This window comes from Littorina saxatilis, linkage group LG7 (genome assembly GCF_037325665.1).
Source record: "Littorina saxatilis isolate snail1 linkage group LG7, US_GU_Lsax_2.0, whole genome shotgun sequence".
Classification (NCBI taxonomy): Eukaryota; Metazoa; Mollusca; class Gastropoda; order Littorinimorpha; family Littorinidae; genus Littorina; species Littorina saxatilis.
The window spans coordinates 20,930,071-20,955,470 of NC_090251.1; the positions used below are offsets into that span (position 1 = coordinate 20,930,071).

Genomic DNA, 25,400 nt, shown 5'->3' on the forward strand with positions numbered 1-25,400 from the left:
ACATACACACTAAACTCACTATTGCCGATTTTGCGGAATGGGCAACTTGCCCAGCTACGCATAATTGGCTGCCGATTCCGCGTAATCGGCTGCCGAATTCGCGAAATAGGCAAGTTTTAAAGGCCTTTACGCGATTTCGGCAAAACGCTGCCGATTTCGCATATTGGGCAGCGTTTTGCCGATTACGCGAAATGGGCAAAAATGTTGCCGATTACGCGGAATCGGCAATTACGTGAAATCGGCACGACATATACATCTCTGTGGCTGTGAAGCTCTTCAGAACTGTGCACACTGTTCCTATCAATACTTTTGTCATTTATGAATGGACACATGCACACAAACAGTCAGAATTCTCTCATTTATTCCAGACTATAAAAGAAGTCATAACTTCATGCATCAAACACTACACAATTAAGAGGATGGCATGTGGCCTAACCACTGTAAAACACTTAACATGTGATAGTACAACAGTAGCATCAGAACTATAATAACACTGTAAGCTGTGACAGGCATTTTAATTGTCCCGTGTTCATCAACCAGTAAGTTGACAACTGCCAAGAAACCAGTTACCTTTGAACTTACAGCCTTTTCCGGTTTCAAAATAAAGGGCTTTTCTGGGCAGAAGCAGGTTGTTGCCCTGTAAAAATGTTAATGGACCTAAGCAAGCAGAGGAGGCAGTTATCTGGTTCATTACTTCACAAAAACGACCCTTTGCAGCATCACCAGTTTCTCATCAAAATATATTTTACTGACAAAAAACCCAAAATGGAAAGTGAACAGAAATACTCGGCTGAGAAAATGTACGTTCTCCGAGAAAACAACAAGTTTGCTTTGACTGTTTCCCCTCCACTCTTTATGTTCTGCTTTTGCTGTGTATCTGTGTGCGTGTTTTGCAACTTTTGTTGTTGCACAAATTGATACAGGGCGTCAAAGAGCTTTGACAGGAGAAGCACAAGAAAATAAATGCGTTATGACAAAATAACAGTTTCCATTTAACTTTGCGCCTGCTGCAGGTGAACACTTTTTTTGGTAAGTCTGTCCTGCTTCCTCTGCTGCAATAGAACAGTCTACAACACCCACCTACGTAATGAAATAAAAGGCCTATTTAATAGGAACATTAAAATGAGTAAAAAGAGTGCTGAGAATACCTCACCATTTCCATAGGGTCACACCATCAGTTTCATGTGAGCAGAAAAACAAACAAATGATTTGCCTCAAATATTTTGATGTCAATAAACCAAATCTTGATGAAGCAACAGCTAACCTGATGGGGTTATAACATACTGCCGATATTGATTCTCTCACCTGCTGTTCAAACTGGTATCACTCTTGTCTTATGCATTCAAAATAAAAACTCAACATTGCCAAACATTGTGCCTTCAGCAGGGCCCCAAGGTGAATTCAATACGAGCAAGACAAACCAGGACGTGCACTGCTGATGATGAAGTCCTCATGATGATGCATCCATTATGGCACAAACTTTACCGCTGGCACCAACATCACCACCACAGATCAGCCTGTCTTTCCAAGCAAGTGAAGAGAAAAATACCTTTTACCAACCATGGAATTGAACGTTCGTCTCTTCTTCGGTTCCTCATGAACTGATAATGTAAAAAACACGTGCACAGTCCTGCCTTGTCATTTGATGCACGTTGTTCGGAATTTGTTAAGAATTTGTCACAGTATTTATCCTAAATAGTGTTCTAAGGTTTGAAACTTTCTGCAACTAAACTTTCCTTGAGACTGTGCTGACCTTAGAATGGGCATCTGGTTGGAATCCAACATCCTTCTTTGATAATTCTATGATGCAAAGCTCATTTCCTATTCAATCTGATCCACTCAAAATGCCCCCTGTGGAGCATGGATGGGATAAGAGCGGAGTGGAGACAGCACCACATGACAAGGCAAGACAATGCACACCAACCTGAGACAGGGCAGCCATGCCTGATCCATTACTTACCATCTGACCACAACCAGCCTGCAGACACTGCAGACAAGACCGCCACAGGGAAACCAGGTCTGATGAGGCAGGTAAGGGCTGAAGCTGGTTGAATACAAAGTCCTCAAGCCAAGTCAGCTGCTTGTTGAGTAATGAAATCCATTCTGCACTCTGACCGACAGTCACAATGGCTGCAAGTCGCTGTATTGAACTAAAAGTTCACCACAAAGTTGGTCTACTGTAGCTCTGATGGACACGTTGAATAGAGCTTTTATTCACAGGAACAACTGTTACTTCAGCACCGAGATGATGCACTGTGATGCCTGAGGCAATCTCTGAACACCAAATACAAAGCCAACCAGGCAAGAGCGCTTTTGCCAATTTAACTACTAAGTACATTAAAAAGAATGTCACAAGGAAACAGATTGTCACTGTAACCACTAACATTTTTCAACACAAAGAAGAAGTATAAAAGCAATACAAGTATGTACATTAAATGTTTCATGTTGACGAAGTAGGAACCTTGACACAGTCTGGATGACAAGAGAGACAAGCCTGACGTCAGGGGACCTTAGCTCACTGAGGCATTCCTTTGCAGCAAACAGTCCGTACCACAGCTTGCTGGTCCAGACACACTGTGAGAACAGTGCACGTCTTTCTTTGTGTATGATGTTAACAAAAGGCGGCAGCTCAGTATCGTCTGAAGTTTCTCCCCCGTCGCCCACGGAAAGCACCCCGATTGCCTCCTCTACCGCCTCCTCTATCTGCAAAAAAACACAGGTATTTTACTTTACCACAAAGACAAGTACATGTACTGCTACATTTCCAGATAACTAATAGACATTGTCACCTCAAGAAAAGTATTTCAGCATCAGTCACCTCTGTCAGTTCCCTGTATAGAGAAAATACAATCTGAAGGAGTAAAACTTGCAAGCACAATAATGATCACTCGGGCATCTTTTTCCACACTATGGGTAAAAAGAAAACAAAGAGTTGCCTTGTTCTGCTTAGTACATATACCCAGACCTGTCAACCTGTACGGTTTTCCCGTATTTTGTACGGGATTTACTCAAATTTTGGTGTGTACGGCGTACAACGCCTAGCTGTACGGGTAAACCAAATTGTACGGGAAAATTCAAAACTCGAACAAAGATTCGAAACCGATCATCAGATTCGTTTCTGTTTAGCAGACGACAACAACTAACAGAAAAAGACTGTAACTGAGCTTGTGCGCATGCGCAGAAGGTATCATAGAGGGCGCTGTGGCCCAATCCGCTATTTCCGTGTCGCGAGATTTGGTCTTTGTTTTCACAACTTACTTCAGCGACAGACAACGATTCGCGTCACTTTTCGTGCTACAACTGAAGATGGAGAGGCCAGCGAAGAAAAAAAAAGAAAGCCGGACATGGTCAGCACATGTCGGAGTGGGAGAATACGTACTTTGGTGTCGTGCGATCATCGGACAAGGGAAAGGAGTACAGTTTGTGCGTGCCATGTGGCTCATCAAAGTGAAAGTTGCTGCTTCTGGTCACTACGACTTGAAGCAGCATTTTGAAACGGCGGTACACAAACAATCATTGATTCGTTCGAAACAGTTCAAGCCTGTGAACCAACATTTCCAGAAACGAGACAGCCGCCTTCCAACGGAAGAAGATGTGACGCAAGCCAATGCCATGAAACCATTACCACAGTCAATCTGCTTGCCACGGCAAAGTCAGCTACTGCTACTGCTACCTACAACAAGTGTCATACTTGAAGTGATCTAGTGAGACTGGACTGTGATTTTTCCTGGTGAACAGTAGTACAAAGTAGTTGTGTGGGTGTGACTGTTATACATTTAAGCTTAAAGTGATCTGGAGAGACTGGACTGTGATTTTTCCTGGTGGACAGTAGAAGTTGTGTAACTGTGTTATACATTTAAGCTTAAAGTGATCTGGTGAGACTGGACTGTGATTTTTCCTGGTGGACAGTAGAAGTTGTGTGGGTGTGACTGTGTTATAAATTTAAGCTAAAAGTGATCAGGTGAGACTGGACTGGGATTTTTCCTGGTCAGTGGACAGTAGTAGTTGTGTGGGTGCATTTTACAGTAGTTGTATGTATTTATTAATGCTAAATCAGATGTGTTTTATGAATACAAAATAAATGTTGAGTATTTACCAGCTGGTCTTTCTTCTTTTTTATGTCGCGCGAGTCTTGTGTGTGAACTCAGGTTTGCGTGTGTTCATTTTTTGGGAGTGTGTAAGGGATTGTTGCCCTGATTACAGTTTTTAATCATATTAGTACAGGTTGGCCTTGGAAGGGGTTTGACAGGTCTGTATACCAAACATGAAAGTGGCAGCATGGTCATGTTTTCTTCTTGGTTTGTGATGTACTTTAAGAAACAAGATGGACGTACATCACCTGCTTTTAAGTAGCCATCTTCTTGGTGTACAGGCAATTTAAAAGCGCACTGAGCACTGAGTAAAATGAGAGCACTACTTACTGAATGTTCCAGCTTTTTCACTGAACTTTCCACTGGGTGGCGCGTAGAGCTGACGGTCGTCTTTGTGGGCTTTCTTGGCTGCGCTTGCTCCGTTTGAGCTGTATGTGATGGGTGTGATTCGCTTCTCCCTAATCAGATAAAGACACCACAATTACTAACAGCAACCAGAAAACGCTCTTCTAACTGCGGACTCCCAGTTTCTAAAGATATCCGTCATGCTTGCCAAACTGCACAGTCTCTTATATCTCAGAGAACTGTCACTGAGCCAAACACCCATACACTTGTACCTATCAAGACATCCGCCACTGAATCTTAGAATTGAACAACATCTATCAAACTGGGAGACATTTGTGCCATCATCTGCTTTTACTGTAAAAAAAACCAACAAGTCGCGTAAGGCAAAATTACTACATTTAGTCAAGCTGTGAAACTCACAGAATGAAACTGAACGCACTGCATTTTTTCACAATGACCGTAGTCCGCCGCTTGTGTAAAACGGAGTGAAACTGACGAGCCTGTTCAGCGCGGTAGTGGTTTCGCTGTGCTGCATAGCACGCTTTTCTGTACCTCTCTTCGTTTTAACTTTCTGAGCGTGTTTTTAATCCAATATCTATATGTTTTTGGAATCAGGAACCGACAAGGAATAAGATGAAATTGTTTTTAAATCGATTTCGAAAATTTAATTTTGATCATAATTTTTATATTTTTAATTTTCAGAGCTTGTTTTTAATCCAAATATAACATATTTATATGTTTTTGGAATCAGGAAATGATGTAGAATAAGATGAACGTAAATTTGGATCGTTTTATATAAAAATAAAAAAAAATTACAATTTTCAGATTGTTAATGACCAAAGTCATTAATTAATTTTTAAGCCACCAAGCTGAAATGCAATACCGAAGTCTGACCTTCGTCGAAGATTGCTTTACAAAAATTTCAATCAATTTGATTGAAAAATGAGGGTGTGACAGTGCCGCCTCAACTTTTACAAAAAGCCGGATATGACGTCATCAAAGGTATTTATCGAAAAAACGAAAAAAATGTCCGGGGATATCAATTCCCAGGAACTCTCATGTCAAATTTCATAAAGATCAGTCCAGTAGTTTGGTCTGAATCGCTCTACACACACATACGCACAGACAGACAGACAGACAGACAGACAGACACACATACACCACGACCCTCGTCTCCATTCCCCCTCTATGTTAAAACATTTAGTCAAAACTTGACTAAATGTAAAAAAAGAGCACTGCAAAACATAAGGTGAGCAGAATGTGATGCTGGAGTGTGGCAGTTACTTACCCTGTGGCAGCTTGTGCAGTGCTGCCCGATGCTGCTGTTGCCTTGCTCTGAAACGAGACCATTTTTATGTGCAAACACAGCAACAAGCACATATAGTGAGGAAAACGTGAATATAAACTCAAACACACTTGATCTAAAACAGACGAAAAGAAAAGGCTTAATTGAAACTGACGATGATGTACCACACAAAAGTACGCACCCGTATGATAGAGATGCCACAGTAGTAAACGGTATCAAGGTGACACTAAACAAATGTATGTATGTCAAACAGAGCAAATCACCTTCTTCACAATCCCCACATGATCACCTGTGTTTTCACATGAATTGGAATGTCACCCACTCTAACACCCACCCACTCTAACACCCACCCACCAAGTCCCTTGATCCACACAGGAGCAACTTACAGCGACAGGTTTCCAGGAGAGCGTGATGGTGGCCTTGTAGGCTGGGGGGCTGTGGAACAGATCCTTGATTAGAGTGTTGATGTTGGACGTGATCTTGAGAGCCACCACCTTGATCTTGTTCTGCAAACACCACCACAAACCTTCATACAACCTGACATCATAAACTAGCAATTTCATATTGTGAAATGAGCATCAACCACATATCTTGAAGTTCTCAACTCACACAGTGTAGAGTTAACATCAGACTAGGGTCAGTAGGTTTCTCTGGTCTGTTGATCTCTTGTTGTCTGTCTCTCACCCTCTCCCTGTGTCTCTTTATGTCTGTCTCTCTATCTCTGTCTGGCTGTCTCTCTGATTGATGTTAGTTTCATCTCTTCTGTTATGCTTTGTTCACCCATGTGTACATGTATTGAGATTCTGGGTCTTGGAATTCAAGTTTGTGTACAAATTAAACCAATTCCTTTCATTTATCAGCTTGATGATTGTTTCAAAGCGCCTTCTGTTTCACCCAAAACATCCACTATGCAGTGGAGCTATTTTTCATCAGCTTTTCTTGTTGAATCGAAAATTTTTAATTAAATTTTCATTTGATTAATATACTTACCCGAGTCACATATTAGCATTGACGCAGTCGAGATGCTAGGTAGACTGAAAAACGCTATCCCGTCTATAGTATAAGGGAAGCAACCCAAGCAAAAAAGTAGCAAGCTTGCTACCCTGGGTTGCCTCCCGTAGCGTGCATCACGCCACAGATCTCGTACCCGATACGAGACACCCTCATTCGACTTCTAGAATACAAAGAAACTAAAAGCGGGGAAGGTGGGAGGGAATTACCTATGTGACTCGGGTAAGTATATTAATCAAATGAAAATTTAATTAAAAATTTTCGATTAAATTACATATTCTTACTCCGAGTCACATATTAGCAGATAACTCCAACAAGGTGGTGGGTAAGATCAAAAAGTTCAAACTCACTCTAAAGTTCTGGAGAGACAAAAGCCAGCTGCCGCCAAGGAAGGAATAGGCCGAGACCCATCCTGACAGAGGGCAGCAATGTCTGCAGAACCTGATAAGACAAAATCCTAGCGCCAGAAGCTGTGCGCAGGACATCATCCAAACCCCATAGGCCAAAAAGGCCAAGGAGGAGGCCCAGGCCCTGGAAATGAGCTCGGGCCGAGCCGAGGGAAAGATAGCATAAGCTATGACAAGGCGGAGGGCAAGAAAATCCCTTGCCAAGAAACTGGCCCACTGCCAAAAGTCAGGAAAGGATCCCGTGAGAAAGCAACCACTGACTCACTCTAAACCCTTGCCAGGAACTGGCCCACTGCCAAAGGACAGAAACGGACCGAGAACCACCCTGATTGACAGCCGAGATGTCTCTCAGGCAAGAAATGCGAAAGACGACCTCAGAGAGCCAGTAAGCTGTGCCCAGCACTTCTTCCAATCTTCTGAACCGTAAAACAGTCCGGAAAAGGACCCCAGTCTTGGATAAACCCGACCAAGTAGAGGGAAGGACAAGCTGCCCCCCCCCCCCCCCTTAAATGGAAGGAAATGCTAATGGCCTGGAAAAGATCCGTGCGTAAGGTTGCCGGCTAAGCCCTGAAAAGGACCGACCCTCACGGAGACCATAAGGCAACCATGCCAAAGTAAGAAAACTTTGGGATGGAGTGAGGCCCAAAAGGCCGTTGAGAGAACAGTCAGCTCCGGAAGAGTGACCAAACTCCAAACCGGAAAGAGAGAGACGCCTGAGTATCAAGTACCAGGGTCCAACTCAATGAGCAAAACTCAAGGGAGACGGTCACCGGTCGTCCCCTGCCCATCCCTGCGAAAGCAGAGAGAGGGGTAAAAAAGGGGACGAAGCGACCTAAGGTAGTGCATAAGCACCGCAAATGCGGACCCGCAGTGGCCAAATCCTAATGTGACCGGAGACCGGAAACAAAATGACAAAAGCCAGCGTGATCGCAGAGCAGACTGCTTGTAGGTAATTGAAAATGAATCAAAAAACCCGAAACAGAAAGGACAAAGCTGGTAAGAAATACGGAAAACCGTGAAGCGAACCAGCCGTCAGCCTCCCGAGACCAGAGTTCTCAGTAATAGTCATAGTTGCAAGTGAAAAAGGGGGTGACCAGGCCGGAAGCCCAACCCAGCAGAAATCGTCCCAACTCACATCAAGCAAGCATGATGGAGAAGAGGAAGAGACGAAATCCGCAGTCACAAGAACCAATTGCCAAAGTCGCAACACGACAGGCAGGAGACTATAACACAGGCTAAGGCCGAGAGCCTTGCTGCCCGTAGGCCGGCCATTGCACCAAAGTACTCAAAGTACACAGGCACAGTAAGAAACCAAAAGTTTCAGCCGCCGAAAAAGATGCTGGCCTAGAGGCCAGCACCGAGAAAACTGGAACATTAGCTAGACCTCTGCCCAAAAAGGGGAGGAGTAGCCAAAAAACCTGAGAAAAAGTGACAAGCCAAGAATGACTTCTCAAACATGCAATGCCCAGACAATGCACCCTCAGGAAAATCTGAATGTTACCTCCGAGGCCAACTCAAGTGAACCTTAAGTTTGGACGAAACACCAGAACGCGTCTGATCGCTAGAGAAAGACAAAGTCAGACTCGGCGAAAGACAAACCTGGACCGAGTCCAGAAGCTCGTGGCAAGAGAAAACGGGGAAGCCCAAAGGCAGAAACCCCCTTTTAAACGGAAATCGACCTCTCAGCACCCATACGCTGGGAAAGAGAAAGAATGTCGAAGCCCGAAGCCACAAGCACAAGGAAAGCAACAACCACCACCTCCAACGGATGAAATGGCTGTTGCTCCCGCCGAGGCTAAAACCCCGAAGCCCTAAGGCCGGCTGTTGTTTCGAAAACCCAGCGTACCTATGACGGCTGTGAAAGAAACAATCTCACCTGAGCTGAGGACGTAGGCCGCTTAGGCTGAGTCCGCTTAGGTATAGCCTGCTTAGGAGCGGCCTGCTTTTGCTGCTTTCAAATTGAAGCTCAAAAGAAGGGAACCGCTGTTCTCTGTTGGTCTCAATCCCCTGCTTCTGGCATGAGAGGCCAGGCTGCCGGAGAGAGACCGTCCACCAAGGATGACGAACTGAGAATGTTCCTTGTCGACTCCTCAGAAAACCGGGAGTGGGCAAGAAACAAGTCCCTTCCGCACAAGACCGCATGGAAATAGTGCAGAGAGGACAGCCTCATCTGTGCCTCGTTCACCCTTGTAAGTGTGGAGAGGAGTGAGACACTTCCTCCGCGTCCTGCCCTTTACTAAGGGGAAAGGGCGCCAAGGAATCTGCCAGAGCGCGAGAAAGCGCCCGCAGGAGAGTCTCGGAAATGGAACTGAGTTCCAAAAGTTGTCAGCCCCCTTCCTCAGAGAATAGGAGATTCTGCCCATAGAGCGGCAGAACCGAATCCTTCCTCAACGGCTTCGTAAGAAGCGAAAGAAGATCCGGCGTGACCGGAAACGGTGCACGCGGACGGGGAAAGGCCAACAGGCGGCTACGAGACGACCCTGGCCAAGGCAACTTCCTCTGGTCCGCTAAGGGCACGAAGGAGGAAGCCTGCGCAGGAGCGGCAAGGCATTCCGATGCCGGCTCCGAAGCTGAACCCTGAGGAACCAGCAACGAAACCGACGCCGGAGGCCACCCCCTGTCGAAGAGGGGGGCTCGGCGAAAAGGCGAAAAGCTACAAAGGGCGATTCTTCAAACCAGAAGTAGCTGCTTCCTCTTTGCCAACCGAAGTCCTTCCTGTTGGCAATCGATTGTGCTCATTCCCTAACTGAGGGGAGGATGAGAGGAATCAAAAACCAAGGAAAGTGGGAGAGAGGAGCTAGCGGCCACCACCGGAGTGTGTGGATGCTGCTGTCCCAACAGAGGCAAGAAGCCTGTATGCCCATAGGGCAAGCCTTGTTCGAAATTCACCGGCGACCAAACGGAAGCAGCGGGAACTGAACCGGAAAATCCGGGAGGAGCCGGAAGTGCGGCAGCAACAGCAGCGCTATGCCAAAGCTGGTGCTGAGCCACCTACGAGCTGAAGCTCGGAACCCAAAGGTAGGCCGTAGGCCAGAACCGGAAGTGACAGTAACCTGTGCACTACCCGCTTGACCTACCCTCCTGCCAAGGCCGGAAGCGAAGCTGCCGGAAATGGCTGCCGTGCAAAGGGCAAGGCTCAAACCGGAAAGGGCCATGGGCTGCCCACACACCGATGAACTAACATTTCCAGCCGGAGCCGGAAGAGAAGCTGTCGCGAACGACTGCTTACGTATAGCGCAGCTCAAGCAGGATGGGATCATTATTTGTCCACCTTCCAACGAGGCACTACTTCCGTGAACCGGAAGTGCCGCTGTCGCGTACGACTGCCGACGTAAGGCAAGGCTCGAACCGGACGTGACAGTAGCCTGTGCACTAACCAGTGAACCTACACTTCCGGTCGGAACCGGAAGAACAGCTGTCGCGGGCGACCGCTGTCATAGGACAAGGCTCGAACCAGACGTGACAGTAGTCTGTGCACTAGCAAGTGAACCTCTACTTCCGGCCGGAGCTGGAAGCGGCTGCCGCGAACGACTGCTGACGTAAATTCGGAAGCTGGCCAGAGCCGCCGAAGGCAGCTGCTCCTCGCACACGGACCCGAAGTCCGAAACGCCACCTGAAGGGGACGGCTCATAGCCAAAAGAACCCGACAAATGACGCTGCGAGGGAAGGCCGTAAGCCAAACGCCCATCCTGTTGGCCATCGATGAAACTCGCACCCCTGACTAAGAGGAAGATGAGAGTCACCAACAACCGAAGGCAGCTGAAGAGAGGAGCTAGCGGCCACCACCGAAGTGGGTGGCTGCTGCTGTCCCAACAGAGGCAAAAAGCCTGTATGCCCAGGAGAACCACCGTATTCGAAATTCACCGGCGACACAACGGAAGCAGCGGGAACCGAACCGGAAAAGCCGGGAGGAGCAGGGAGTGCAGGAACAATCTCACCGCTAGAAACAGCTATGAGCAGACGGGGAGCCGAGGCCGGTAGGTGTCAAGCAGACAGCAAAACCGGCCTAGGAGCGAAATCAAGCACGACCTGTCTCTCTGGCTGAAAGATGTCGAATGAGGGTGTCTCGTATCGGGTACGAGATCTGTGGCGTGATGCACGCTACGGGAGGCAACCCAGGGTAGCAAGCTTGCTACTTTTTTGCTTGGGTTGCTTCCCTTATACTATAGACGGGATAGCGTTTTTCAGTCTACCTAGCATCTCGACTGCGTCAATGCTAATATGTGACTCGGAGTAAGAATATGTAATTTAATGCAAGTCTTAATTCCTTAACAAAAAAATCATTAAAAGCGTCAAGATTCTCGTCTCTTTAGCTGTCTCTCAGGTCAGTGTGTGTTTCTGTGTGTGTGTATTCTGTTGTTTTATAGTCTTACTGTAAAAACAACACATGGACTGTTGGTTCAAAGTATTGTGGTAAGATCACATTCTCCCCCTTCCATCTTCAAACTCGCTAACCGTCGCACAGTTTCTGAAAAGGTTCTTCCTAATACATAAAGGTCATGTCAGCTAATTTCTTTCTTTCAACCAGCAGAGATAAGATGCAAAGTGTGCCATACCTGGGCTCATATTCTTGAAAAGTCTGTAAAATTGTGTCTGACAAAGTCAAACTGTCGTTTAACTACCGCCCAGTATTTGTTTATACCGCCCGGTAATTATTTATTTTCCTCTGGTATTCATGCCAGTCTGGTAGAAGGTCAGCAGCTACCAGTGTTGGTTATTTTTAGAACAGGAGATTCCCCATGCTTGCTCGTCTCTGCGCATGCGTTACCGGCGTTTCCGCCGGAGTGTCAGTTTCAAAGTCAATAGCAACAACCCAAACTAACTAAATGAAATAAAAACACGGGGGGGTATCCCACGAACGCTATACTGTAATCGACTTGAGAAATGTTCATGCCGATAATACATGATAAAGAAGGAATCTTTGTGCCCTAACTCAGGCTACAGTTGTGGATGGAAGTTCACGAAAATTTGGGAACATACCAACTAAAATACGGTGGGTGCCGACCAATTCTTCGATTTTTGATCCAACGCCACCCAGGGCCGCATTGTTGGGGTAGAATTTCCGAGACTACAGCTATTATGTGGCAACTAGCTGCAGCAAGTGTCTGCGTGAACAGTACTTGGGGGCTCTAGTCTATATCTCTGTGTGCACTACCCATGACAATGCCATTTTGAAAGAAAACAAACCCGGAAGAAGAAAAGCATGTGCAACACAGTTTTGTGTTCAGCTCTTCCGTACCCACTTAGTGACTATATACTACACATCGCTACCCAACTGGAGCGGACGGCTATCTACTAGCAAGACGGCTTATTCGCTCAGAAAAAACGGTGTTATTTTTTTTGGACCCAGAGTTTTATTTTCCTTGACAAATTTTTGCCCCGTGGGAAGGCAATTTCATTTTGGCAAAAATTCGCCGTTAGGCTGCCACTCCCCATGTCTGCTGAATACACATGCAAAAGTACATGGAGTACACCTACCTCGTCTGTTCTGAGAGCATCGCCTGACTTGCCCTGCAGTGCTGCCCTCAGCTGTTTGATGTACACCTGAACACCACGGGCAAAGTACTGCAGTCTGCAACAACAATTTCCGCTTTTTAAGACCTCTGCATGTCACAATAATAAAAGAAAAAGTCAGATTTAAACACTTTCTCCGCATACTGCATTTGGTTTACATGCCGTACTATAAATCAGGCCCATCGCGTCATATTTGGAAGATACTCTCTCTAACAGGGTCCCCACTGGTTTTTAGAAACAAAATTCCATGAATTTTCCATGACTTTCCATGAGCCTCTATAACATTTTCCATGACTAGATCCACAGGTCGCCATTTCCAAACACGCAAACTTTTTATGTCTTGTCACTGCCAGTTTTGACACAGGCTTGATTTGCACTGAATTTGAGTCAGTTTCTACACAGTGTCTCTTCGACAAGCAAGTCAAGCATTTGCTACGCAGTCAGATTATCGATAATGTTTGCTGGTCTTGTCATTTCACTAAACTCAGGGCCTAGCGTTGAAAAAAGTGAGTTCAGCTTACAAAGGCGGGGGTCTGGGGGCCGCAGGAGGCCCCCAGTGGGGTTCGGGGGGCGAAACCCCCCGAATTTGAAGATTTTTTTTAGATTTTTTTACCTAAAATGACCCCCCCCAAAGAAGATTCAGCAACTAAATTATGCCTTCACCAACAAGCAAAACACAGACAGAAAACAAGAAAACTGACAATCTTGTGTTATTTGGCCTAAAAGTGCTTACCTTCTTCAAACAAACACAATGTCACTCAATGTCAGCAATGTCACTCCTTGTCTTAAAGTTGTTGAAAACTATACACAGTCTCAGGCATAAATCATGTCCCTCCTTTGCTTAAGTTGAAAATGTTGAAAACACACAGAGAACAAACTGAAGTTGTTAAAAAGTATGCTTTGCCAGAAATAGCAACCTTTCGGAGCCATAGTCCGTATTGGCACATTACTTCTTCTGACTTGCCTTCCGCCTTCGGAACGAAATCCAGCCATTCCCACTTCCAGGAATACCTGGATTCTTTGTCACTGAATGGCTTACCACGTTCAACAATGTCGCTTCGAGACATTATTTCAAGTCTGGAGCCACAAAACACCGGCACAAAGCATGCTCGCGTGATGCCAGAGGAAGTGCGTGCTCAAGCAAACTGTCAAACCGATTGAGAATTGAACCGAACGGCACACAAAACAAAAGCTGGGACTGTTGGGGTTTACCGTTTGGGAATAACAGGTTTTTGCATTTCGGCGTACACCAAATCGAGTTCCGCGTACTGGAGATGTTATTTCGGCGTAAAGTACGCCGAACGGCTTACAATGCTAGGCCCTGTAAACTGGACCAGCCACTGTTTGTATCCATCTGCACTTTCGTAAATTCCGTTTCGTAACCGTCACTGTGACTTGACGAACTGTCATTTTTTTCACCGCGATACACAGTTCATTGCAAAGATCTTCCTCGGTAATTCGTTCCAATTCCGCATACTTTTTGTTGTCAAGAAACAACTCAAAAGAAAGTTTCAAACTCATCATCCTCCATCTTGCTTGTCGAAGCGCTAAAGTACTTTATCGATGCAAAAACAAAAGCAGAAAACTTCGACGAAACCGACTCAAATGCAGCGCAGACGACACGACGAGATAACGGAAGGAAGTGAGCCTCGCTTTGGCTCAAGTGCCGTTAAAAATACCGTTATTCTCGTATGCAAATACGAACGAGAAGTTGGTCATACGAACAAGCCTTGTGCTGGCGACGCAAATCGCCGCTGGCTGGCAAAGGGGGGGGGAATGGCTGGGCGACGAAAATCGCCGCTGGCGTGCTAAAGGTTAATTTTTTTTTCTTTCTTATTTTTGTTAAATTCCATGACTTTCCATGGCTTGAATTGAAATTCCATGACTTTCCAGGCCTGGAAAATTAAAAATCAAATTCCATGACTTTCCAGGTTTTCCATGACCTGTACGAACCCTGCTCTAAAGTGTAAAACACAGGTTGGAGTCGCAGCAACACTGAAATATGGGAGGTGCTTCAAGAAAGGAGTCCCAAACTGACCTCAACTTGAAATCTTTTAGTCGCTCTGCGTTAGCTTCATCGGACAGGAATGGTGAACAGCGACGCGCCATCTGGTGGAAGGCGAACATCAGGCACTCCACAAAGGAGAACTTCAGCTTGGGTTCCTCTGTCGATGACAGCTCCTCATTCTCTGGAGGAAGTGGCATGTACTCCTGGAAACACAAAACCAAAGAAAATTCAATGTCACTGACCAGGGCACACATTTTTCTTCTGTTAGGATACATGGGCATTCAAGCAAAGAACTACCTCATTCAAAAGAATTCATTCTTAATTAAAGTTTACAATGTAAACAATTCTGTTGTCTGTTGAGTAGCATATATACAGAGGTATACATTTTGGCAAATACATACTTTCTGAATTGGTTTCACCCAAAGCACTGAGACACATGCGCTTACATACATGTAAACACATATTTAAAGAATTAATCATGGCTGTTACAAGTCATTACACAGAACACTGCAAGCAGGGCTGCACAGGGGAGATTGAGGTGACAAGGCCTACCAGCAGTCTGTTGTATCATGACTGTTACAAGTCATTACACAGAACACTTGCAAGCAGTGCTGCACAGAGCAGAATGAGATGACAAAAGCCTACCAGCAGTCTGTTGTAGACTTTCTCCACACACGCCTCCTGGTTGTCGAGATCACCGGCGTGTTCCGAGAGCTCTGCGAATAGCTTGAGAAGGTCCAGCTGCACGTTGGTGTCGGGGTCCGGACTGGCCAGCTTGTCCAGCACTGGCATAGCTTGCTCACACACGTACGTCGCAAATGCCTTGGAGTGCACGTTTTTCTGCACACACAAAGATGCATGAATAATGTTCATAGTGTACTACCCCTACCTGTCCCAAAATAGACCAATTGGTTCTAAGAGGACGTAAAACTCAACTAGTCAGTCGGTCATGAATAATTTGTTGAATTCCACTGTTCATGTCCTCAATGTTCGCTTCATTTCCTGCCTTCAAAAACACAAAGAGGAGATAGCGACGGTCGATCAATCACTACAGTGTGCATTGCTTTCATTTATCCGGATTCAATGTTTGTCTATGTCAAGGAAAAATGAAGAAGCATGGGTGCCCAAAATGTTGCCAGGACTGAAAATTTTGGAAGGCCTGGGTCCATGGGCTGCTAAGGCCCTGGCAGGGTGCAGGGGCAGCGCCCTAGCTGGGGGGGGGTCTAGGGGGGCAGCGTCCCCAGCCAAAAAATGAATTTTAGCATTTTAGGGAGGGTTTAGGTGGCCTCTCCTGACTCTAAATCTTAGAACAAACAAGCTTTTTGGAGATGCATACTATATAAATCTTGTAAACTTGAAGGTATTTGTAACTGACTAGTTGAAAATGAATTTTAGCATTTCATGAGGGGCTATCTGTGCCTCTCCTGGCTTTAAAACTGAAAACAGCAAACAGAAAAGAAAAAAAAAATGGGGGGGGGGGGGTTGAATGCACAAAATCAAACATCTCTATACTTGAAGATGTTTGGTTGTATCACGCTTGCTAGGGGGTCTACAAAAACAAGTGGTAAACAAATTTCAAGCCACCACATGGCCCATGCCTTAACGTGGTGTGGTGGTTTGCGTGTCTCGGTGACCCTAAGAGCTATGCCAGCGGGAGTGTAAACTCCTGGCAGGGCTTCCCAAGCTGGACAGGCCGAAGGGTAGAGGCCAGACTAATATGGACCAACCTTGTGCTCACAGGGCAGGTCCTTGGGCCATGAGCTAAGGGTGAGGTAACCCTGACAGAAACCTCGAGTGCTGAAGACGTATGTGTTGGGCCGCACGGCGCACTCCAACAAACCACAACACTACGCATCAACTGCCATTATGACACACAAATTTCAAGAAGGGTTTTAGAAGCCTCTCCTTGCTTAAACAAAAACTTAAAACTGGAGCTGCACAAAATTAAACAAGAAGGGCAAAGCCCATACGACTCACATGCTTGACCTTTAAATGACCTTGACCTTCAGGGTCAAGGTCAAATAACTAAACCTAGCAATGACATCATACACTAAGAACTGCTTTACACATTTTTCCTACCAAAATACATGTGACCTTGACCCAAGGTCAAGGTCATCCAAGGTCATGCAACACAAAGCTGTTAATTCAAGACATAGGAAGTACAATGGTGCTTATTGGGTCTTTCTACCATGAGATATGGTCACTTTTAACGGTTCACTACCTTATTTTGGTCACATTTCATAAGGGTCAAAGTGACCTTGACCTTGATCATATGTGACCAAATGTGTCTCATGATGAAAGCATAACATGTGCCCCACATAATTTTTAAGTTTGAAACAGTTATCTTCCATAGTTCAGGGTCAAGGTCACTTCAAAATATGTATACAATCCAACTTTAAAGGACCCTTGCGACCTTGACCTTGAAGCAAGGTCAACCAAACTGGTGTCCAAAGATAGGGCTTACATTGCCCTGTATAGCATACATAGCTAAGGTTGCCATTCTCGATAACTTCAGAAAAAAATGCGAAAATGTGAAAAATGGTAGTTTTTAAGACAACAATTACGGCCCCTGTGACCTTGAACTTGAAGTGAGGTCAAGTTGCCGCACATGTTTTTTGAGATCTTGTAACCATACACCATCAGGCCACATCAGGTGTTGATAGACTTAATAGTGTCGAAGAAATATCCAACGTTAAAGTTTTTCGGACGGACGGACGCCGGGACGGACGGACGGACGGACGGACGACTCGGGTGAGTACATAGACTCACTTTTGCTTCGCATGTGAGTCAAAAAAGAAGAAGGTTTAGACAAAAACAGAAATCCCCAGAGTTATATCCTTTGCTAATGCTGAGGGCCCCAAAGGGTTTAAAATCGTGATCGTGATGGGCGTTTTTTGACCTTTCTGTGACCGTGATTGCCGAAATTTCTATTTCTGTAATCGTGATGGGACTTCCAAAAAAATCAAGTCTTGTGATCGTGATCGTCATTTGTTTTCGTGATCGTGATGGGCATTATTGCAAAGCATTTTATTTTCAACGTACATTTTTCACAGCTGTATCACTCTATGATCCTCTATTCGTCAAGGTGTTTGTGATCGTGAAAACAAAAATCAAGGTAACTGTGATCGTGAAAGCTAAAATTTTCCTTCCCGTGATCGTGATGATACCCCCCCTTTGGGGCCCTCAATGCTATACACAGTCTTCTGATGCTGCTTTTCAATTCATCATTGCAGGAGTTATATTCTAAAATGATTGTTGAATCATAGCTTGAATTAAAAGAGAAATATGTTTTAATTAAGTTTGTTTCACTTGCTAACTTTCTGAAGGACTCAATGTATCTGAAGCAAAATACCACTGGTTCATAGATCAGGAATGCAAGTTTTCTCTACCACACCACTGAAGGTCTCTGAATCCCTGCAAGAGGGGTATATACAGATGTGGGTGAGCCGAGTTTTCAAATAGATAGTAACTAAGATGCCACATTTCCCTAGGATGACATGACATTGCTGCCCCCTACATGTCACTCAAACCTTATTGAGAACAGTCTGGGACATGGTGAAAGTTGACTGACCTGGCACAACCACAAACACAGTGTAAACAACAACTGCCAGGGATTAACAAAAAAAGGTACCACAAAAAAATTGCCAAAATTCTTCCTGGGACGGAAGAACTCCCACCCCTGCTTAAGACTATGGACATGCTCACCACTGTGAAAAAGAAAATTGCACATGTATCAGAAAGATGTGGCATTAAAACTAGGAACTAAATGTTGATACAGGATATGTTTGCTGTTCCCAGTGAGGAAAAAGTACTCACAGAGAAGAGAGGTGCAGCAGTTCTCATACACTGTAGTAGTCGGTCCACACAGTCTGCATCTGTCGCCTGCGATGAATGCAAACCACATGAAGTTTTACCAAACACACACTTTTTAGCCTCAGATAATCATTTCCAATTTTCATTATGTCACAGAATCAGTGTTTCCATGTCAGAAAGTTCATGGTCACCTGGTCTCTTAAAATTTGGTAGGACACAGAAGACAAAATTTAAGTCTGAAGCAAGCAGAAAAAGTCCCATCAGTTCTACAGAAAACCACTAGCGAATCATTAAAAATAAACCTACAGTGAAGACACCTAACGCAATCCACATTTAGGTTTATTTTATCTATAATGCTGATCACAACCAAATAAGTTTATACAAAAATGACAAGTTAGGTCCAAACAATGAGAGTTGAACAAGGAGTGATGAAAGCCATGATAGTGACCTCAAGGGGCTGGTCCAGTTCAGCCTGCTCTGTGACAATCTCCACCAGCTGTTGTCTCCCCTGCACGGTGCTCATGGTCTTGAGGCTGCGCAGTATGTCCATCACCGCCAGGAACTCATCCTTCGTCACATCCAGTAACACCTGTCAACACGCCCACATTATTGTCTCTCCTAAAGCAATTACACTGGAACACCAATTTCCTTGAATACGATTGTGTATATTTACAAAAATCTCTCAGATGGTTCTTACCTTAGAAGTCTTAGAAGGCTGTACCTTTATCTCATACAAAACTTCAATCATAATCTATCAGGTACTTTTCTTAACCATCAGTAAACATTCTCAGTAACAAGACACAAGAAAGGTCTACAGCGTGTATGACTCTCAGAACTTGGAACCGGCACTGAAACAGGTTACAGATTTAATGCGTTCAAAACGTTTCTCCCTTCCCCACAATCTATCCACTCCCCACTTACTGATACTTGGATTATTAATGACGTGTCAGTAACCCACTTCAGAACACTAAGAGAAATGTTTAATCATGCATTCCAAGACTGCCTGTACTCACCTTCTTGCACTGAGCGACTACAAAGTCTTCTGCATCTTTGTCTACAGTGTCATCAGGCAGCGTCTTCAGCTTCTGGGTGAGGAACTTAAGCACCTTCTCTCTCAGGTTGTCATCGTCCTCATGCTCTGCAAGAATGTACTGAAACATCCCCTCCAGGACGCCTGAAGCACATGGACAAAACAAAACTAAACGTCAGCAAACATCACCTTTGAATCTACTAACACAGCAGAAAGGGTAAAATACTGTCAAACAGCATTCAGCTGAAGATTTTTTGACACTTTGACCATACAAAAAGACTTGGAAATGAGTCCGAGCAGTAGAAGCATACAACATTTTGTCAATCATATGTGCAAAATTTAAGTAACTTTAGCTCAGGAATTTTCACAAATTTTAGAAACGGCACAATTTACTTGCACAATGACCAATGGTGCTCGTAAGGTATTGATAAAAGAACTGGACCTAAATAAATTGCTTGAGTGCCATATGTTAGCTGAAGTACTAATAGTTTAGAGGGAAGTAAACTGCGGCCACAATTGCAGCTCTGAAGACGAAAGCCAGTACACTATAATTAATTCATGCACATCTCTCCAATTTAAAATCGTACAATTACAAGTACAACTTCACATACACGTGTGTAGAAACAAGGATTTGTAGCTGAGATCAAAATTACACCACGTGCATCTAGCCTTTCCCGGAACAGTCAACTTTTTAATAGAATCTCCAAGTCGGAGCGACAGTTTTCTCCCGCGTAGTTCAGACGTGACGATTTCTTCCTGCCATTTCGGAACCCACTTATTCTTCACACCCTGGTCGATCTCCGACGCCAAAACATGTTCGCTTTCCGTCAATGTTCTTACCGACGCCATCTTTGTTAAGCAGGCTAAAGCCGACAGCTGAATCAGCCCGTTTATGAATTTTTGGAATGAAGACACTCGGTGAAAGGGAAACTTAGTCCCAAATGGAAAGTTCATATTCGGGTTGAAGGTCCACTTCCTTCGATACGGAGGTTATGTTGTCATTATTTTATCGGAGATTTGATCTGGAAAATCGACTTTAGGGTTGTAGGTAGGACTTTACAGATCGAATCCAATGGAACCACAACAACTACTCTACCCCCCCCCATTTTTTCTCAACGGATTTAGACGATTCAGAAAAATGGTCCTGGGAACGAACTTTTGGGCGGAATTCCGCCAATTGGCGGAAGAATCTCATCCCTGAGCATTTCTCAATCAACAAAACCAAAGAAAACAAATCTTCTTTGCGCCAAATTCAACTGATTCAAAGTCCCTTCCATTAAAATCTTATAAGACCATCTTATACTTTCTTACTTTTTATTTTCCATTTCTTCAAGATTTAGTGTATATTGGCGAGTCCTTGCTGAGCCATAAAGCAGAAGAAATTGTTCCTACCCTTGGCATTAATAGTGAAGAGTGAGACCAGGGAGGACTGGATGACGCTCAACTCGGTAGCATCATCTGACAACAGCAGCTGACTGAGAGCTTCTGCAATCTGTGCTGTGTGCTGCGGACATATTCTGCATAGAGATGGCAGGTCCTTGATGGCTTGCTTGCGAATCTGAAGACACAACAAATATGAGTATTCTAGTAATCTGAATAGAAATCCAACTAAGTTTAGATACCAAAACATTTACATGCCATAAATACAACATTGCTTCTTAAACTTTTGCTCTGAAACTTATGTTTGCGTATGTGAGGTGAAAAACTTGACTTGTTACATGTGTCAATCATAACGGAGGACACAGTGTTTACGTAATTTTTTTAGTCCAGCAGTCTCAGCTGTGTGAGCTATAGCAATATATCCTTAGCTTACAATGCATTTATGTATACAAATGTGATTTTGAGCCATTTAACACTTTTTATGAGCAAAATATTAAGCATAGTACTGTCTCGAGAATCGAGACGAGGGTCGTGGTGTATACATGTGTGTGTGTCTGTCTGTGCGTGTGTGTGTGTAGAGCGATTCAGACTAAACTACTGGACCGATCTTTATGAAATTTGACATGAGAGTTGCTGGGAATGATATCCCCGGACATTTTTCTTTTTTTCGATAAATGTCTTTGATGACGTCATATCCGGCTTTTTGTAAAAGTTGAGGCGGCACTGTCACACCCTCATTTTTCAATCAAATTGATTGAAATTTTGGCCAAGCAATCTTCGACGAAGGCCGGACTTCGGTATTGCATTTCAGCTTGGTGGCTTAAAAATTAATTAATGACGTTGGTCATTAAAAATCTGAAAATTGTTAAAAAATAAATAAATTATAAAACGATCCAAATTTACGTTCATCTTATTCTTCATCATTTCCTGATTCCAAAAACATATAAATATGTTATATTTGGATTAAAACAATTAAAAATATAAAAATTATGATCAAAATGAAATTTTTGAAATCAATTTAAAAACACTTTCATCTTATTCCTTGTCGATTCCTGATTCCAAAAACATATAGATATATGTTTGGATTAAAAAACACGCTCAGAAAGTTAAAACGAAGAGAGGTACAGTAAAGCGTGCTATGAAGCACAGCGCAACCGCGCCAAACAGGCTCGTCACTTTCACTGCCTTTTGCACTAGCGGCGGACTACGTTCAGTTTCATTCTGTGAGTTCCACAGCTTGACTAAATGTAGTAATTTCGCCTTACGCGACTTGTTTTTTTTTGCCAAAGGAAATAATGTATGTAACAATGTTTTATTATTATTTAATGCCAAAATGATTGATTTGAGTGTGTTCTTGGTTTAATTTTTGGCATTTTCGGGTATTACGCAGCATCCAGTGAAGGACGGCTCTATTATTGATTTAATTTGATGACTATAATTAGTATTAGTATTTTCATTATGATATTTTGGAGACACACAAACATTATCTATGTTTTCTGTTTTGGACTTAGTATTGATGGTATTTTGTCTTTGAACTCCATGCTGCATTTTGACTTAGTGTTTTGGTGTCGTGTTATGTTTAAGCAATTTCAAGCTCAGGTATTTGACCCAATTAGAGATTCTTACCTGCTTATCTTGTTTGTATTGATGGATGTGTGGCCTAGCAATAAAGAAACACCACCAACATTTCTTTTTGTTTGTTCTTGGATCATTAAATTGTCTGAATCTGAAATTGTGATGGCGTCATGTTATGTTTGAACATTGATATTATTTTTGTAAATACATCTAAACGATGGCTCAAGTGTGGAAAACATTTTTCGTAGAAGTTTAGCATGACCATACCTAGTAAATTGTCAGGAAATTGTCAGCTTGTAATAACATTGAAATTTGTTCTTGCATGTCACACTCATTGGTGTCACCTCCATGGCCTTGACCATTTGTATGACCGTTTTTAACCTGCCATTTAGGCAGCCTATTTCGATGGATGCATGCTTGGTATTTTTGTGTTTCTATAATCCATCAAACTCTGACATGGATTAGATCTTTTCCATGCGCACTTGGTTTTGTGCTTGCATGTACACATAAAGCCTAAAGGGTGATAAGGACACGTAAGTTAACCTGGGAGATCAGAAAAATCTCCACCCTTAAGGGCACACTAAGCCTCCCGTAAACCATCACAGATACTGTCAGGCTTTTACACACAGTACAAACACCCTTTTTGTTTAAACACTCACCGCTTGAGAAGATCCTAGGTGCCCTACGTAAAGAGCGAGCAAATTTCAAAGAATTAATTTTTGAGTGGCCAGCCGGATTGTTCGGTATCACAATCGGGCGCCTGGTTTTGGCGCTAGACCTATAATTTAAATTCTAAATAATAAATTGACAGCTTGTTTCACAAACATTCTTAAATCACAAAAAGAAATCTTTTTTCATCAAGACAAGATCAGTACAATTCGAAGTTTTGAAAGTTTGAAAAAAAGAAAAGCCCGGAAACGTGTCACGCAAAACGTCTTTCTCGTAGCAGACGACAATTCTGCATAGCGCCAGTTCCTCTGAACGGTCAACCGCCACCGCTCTAGTTCGTGTGACTCGCAGCTGTTTGTTGCGTTTTAGATTCAGATAAGCTTACAGCGAGTCGCATTGAAATCACAAACTGATGACTAAATTGTGAAAAAAAAGGAAACTGGATCACACAAGTTCACGATGGCTCAGGGGTAAGATAAACCACGCAAAAATAAATTCTTCATGAAAATTGCTCGCTCTTTACGGAGGGCACCTAGGATGTTCTCAAGCGGTCAGTGTTTAAATGAAAGGGTGTTTGTACTGTGTGTAAAAGCCTTTATGTCTGTGATGGTTTACGGGAGGCTGACTGTGCCTTTAACTCACCATTGAAAGCCAGCCACTTGTCTACTAGGCAATTGTGCCTGTTTATATAATTTAAAAAACACTACTGCCAAGTCTTTAACCATGCCAAATTAATTTTATATATGAAACTAACAGTAACATGAGAACTCACCATCACATCTGCATCCTCACAAAGGTCAAAGAGAGCATTGATGGTTTCGCGGGCCAGGCCTGGAAAGTGTTTGAAGAAACGCGTCATGAACTGAGATGCCAGGCGCTTCTCTCCTGGATTTCCTTTCACAGCTTCCATGAACAAGCGGTACTCGGCCTCGTGCTGCAAATAACAAAACAGATAGAGCCATTTCACTTTCAGACCGATCAAAAGAATACAATTTACAAACATCAAAAGAAACATTTTTTCCAAAGAAAAAACACACATTTTTCTGCAAAGGCTCAGTGACTAAGCGAATCATCGGCAAGTAAAATGTGGTACCGCGCACGCGACCCGCGAATCAGTGAGCCTTTTCACACTTCCACAACTCTCCTTAGCATAATAGCAAGTTAAAGTACCACTGCATCAATCACCTTCATGTTTTTTGGGGAAGTGTTGATTCATTCATTTCTCTTTCAGACAAAACAAACATGGATGAATCGAACTGTGAAGCCGGGCAGTTTGGCATAGCTACAGGAAGTGCACTTACAGGGAAAGCACCCACTTTCGACCCCTTCTGCACGAATTTACAACGCAAAAGTTCACTTTTACACTAAATTTCAACATCACCGACTATTTGAAATCTCTGTAGACCATTCTACAGGTCTCGTGCTTGTCTTTGAACACCACTACCAGGAGAAGTGAACGATTGCTACGAGTTCGGAGATTGCGTCGACTACACAAGCATATATATCTTACCTCTCCAGCTTTGTCCTTTGCGTCAGCAAGAACACCAAATGCTTTGTAAAGCTGTTCGATAGACGCCATCCTGCAAAAATGACGTTCTTTGGCAGTGAGAGTGTTTTAATGTCGGGAAAACGTTGATACCAAGACCGCGTCCGACGCACGCAATTAGGTACTTCCGGTATGAATTTACTACAGTATTCTCCCTTTACTTGCTATAATTTTTTTTTTATCGCGACCACTGGCTACTACTTACACGAAATCATACAAATAACGAATTTTCGAACATTTGCGTACCAACAGTGTGTTTGTCCTTGTATTCATGCTAGATTTGAAGAACCAGAAATATTGCCTCAAATCTGTTATCATTGTGCTTTTGAATTAAATCTGTTATGATTGTACAAATCAATTCAGTCAGTCGCTGTCAATGTCTCAGAACGTAAGCCCTTTTGTCTCTCTCTTGTCTTGTCTTGTCTTTCCGTTATTGCCCACAATCAGCAGTAGTGATTACTTCGGCACTTGGTACCGCGCACAGTCACACTTCCGTTTGTTTGTAATTCTGTCTTTTTCTCCCCTTCGTTTTTGAGTTTGACTGCAAGTGTGTGTTTATGTGTAGTGTCTTGGGGTCTCAATATTGGCTCTTTGTGTGTATGTGTGTGTGTATGTGTGTTTCTCAGTCTCCATAGACCAGACCTAAAGAAATCAGGCCGGAAAATGGAGGTAAAGCGTACTTTGTTTCTCAACTGTTATAATAGT

General features: G+C 43.7%; 1 protein-coding gene across 1 annotated transcript; it reads right to left on the reverse strand.

Annotated features, from left to right (window-relative positions):
* Positions 1 to 344: 344 nt before the first annotated feature.
* On the reverse strand, positions 345 to 24,833 carry LOC138970886 (apoptosis inhibitor 5-like). The gene is made up of 13 exons (XM_070343462.1): positions 24,660 to 24,833; positions 23,922 to 24,083; positions 20,918 to 21,083; positions 19,509 to 19,669; positions 18,944 to 19,084; positions 18,499 to 18,564; positions 15,328 to 15,522; positions 14,713 to 14,885; positions 12,639 to 12,732; positions 6,129 to 6,248; positions 5,725 to 5,771; positions 4,422 to 4,549; positions 345 to 2,703 (listed from the first exon to the last, which is right to left on the reverse strand). The coding sequence occupies exons 1-13, from the start codon at positions 24,726 to 24,728 to the stop codon at positions 2,630 to 2,632; spliced, it is 1,596 nt and encodes a 531-aa protein (XP_070199563.1). The 5' UTR covers positions 24,729 to 24,833; the 3' UTR covers positions 345 to 2,629.
* Between the last annotated feature and the right edge of the window lie 567 nt (positions 24,834 to 25,400).

What these genes read in the sequence shown, in the direction of transcription:
- LOC138970886 (XM_070343462.1), bottom strand. Translation starts at nt 24,728, where the DNA reads ATGGCGTCTATCGAACAGCTTTACAAAGCATTTGGTGTTCTTGCTGAC. An exon ending in GTGAGGATGCAGATGTGATG is followed by an intron (nt 21,084 to 23,921) that starts GTGAGTTCTCAT and finishes TTGTGTCTTCAG; the next exon opens with ATTCGCAAGCAAGCCATCAA. An exon ending in TGAAAAAGCTGGAACATTCA is followed by an intron (nt 2,704 to 4,421) that starts GTAAGTAGTGCT and finishes GTTTTTTTGCAG; the next exon opens with ATAGAGGAGGCGGTAGAGGA.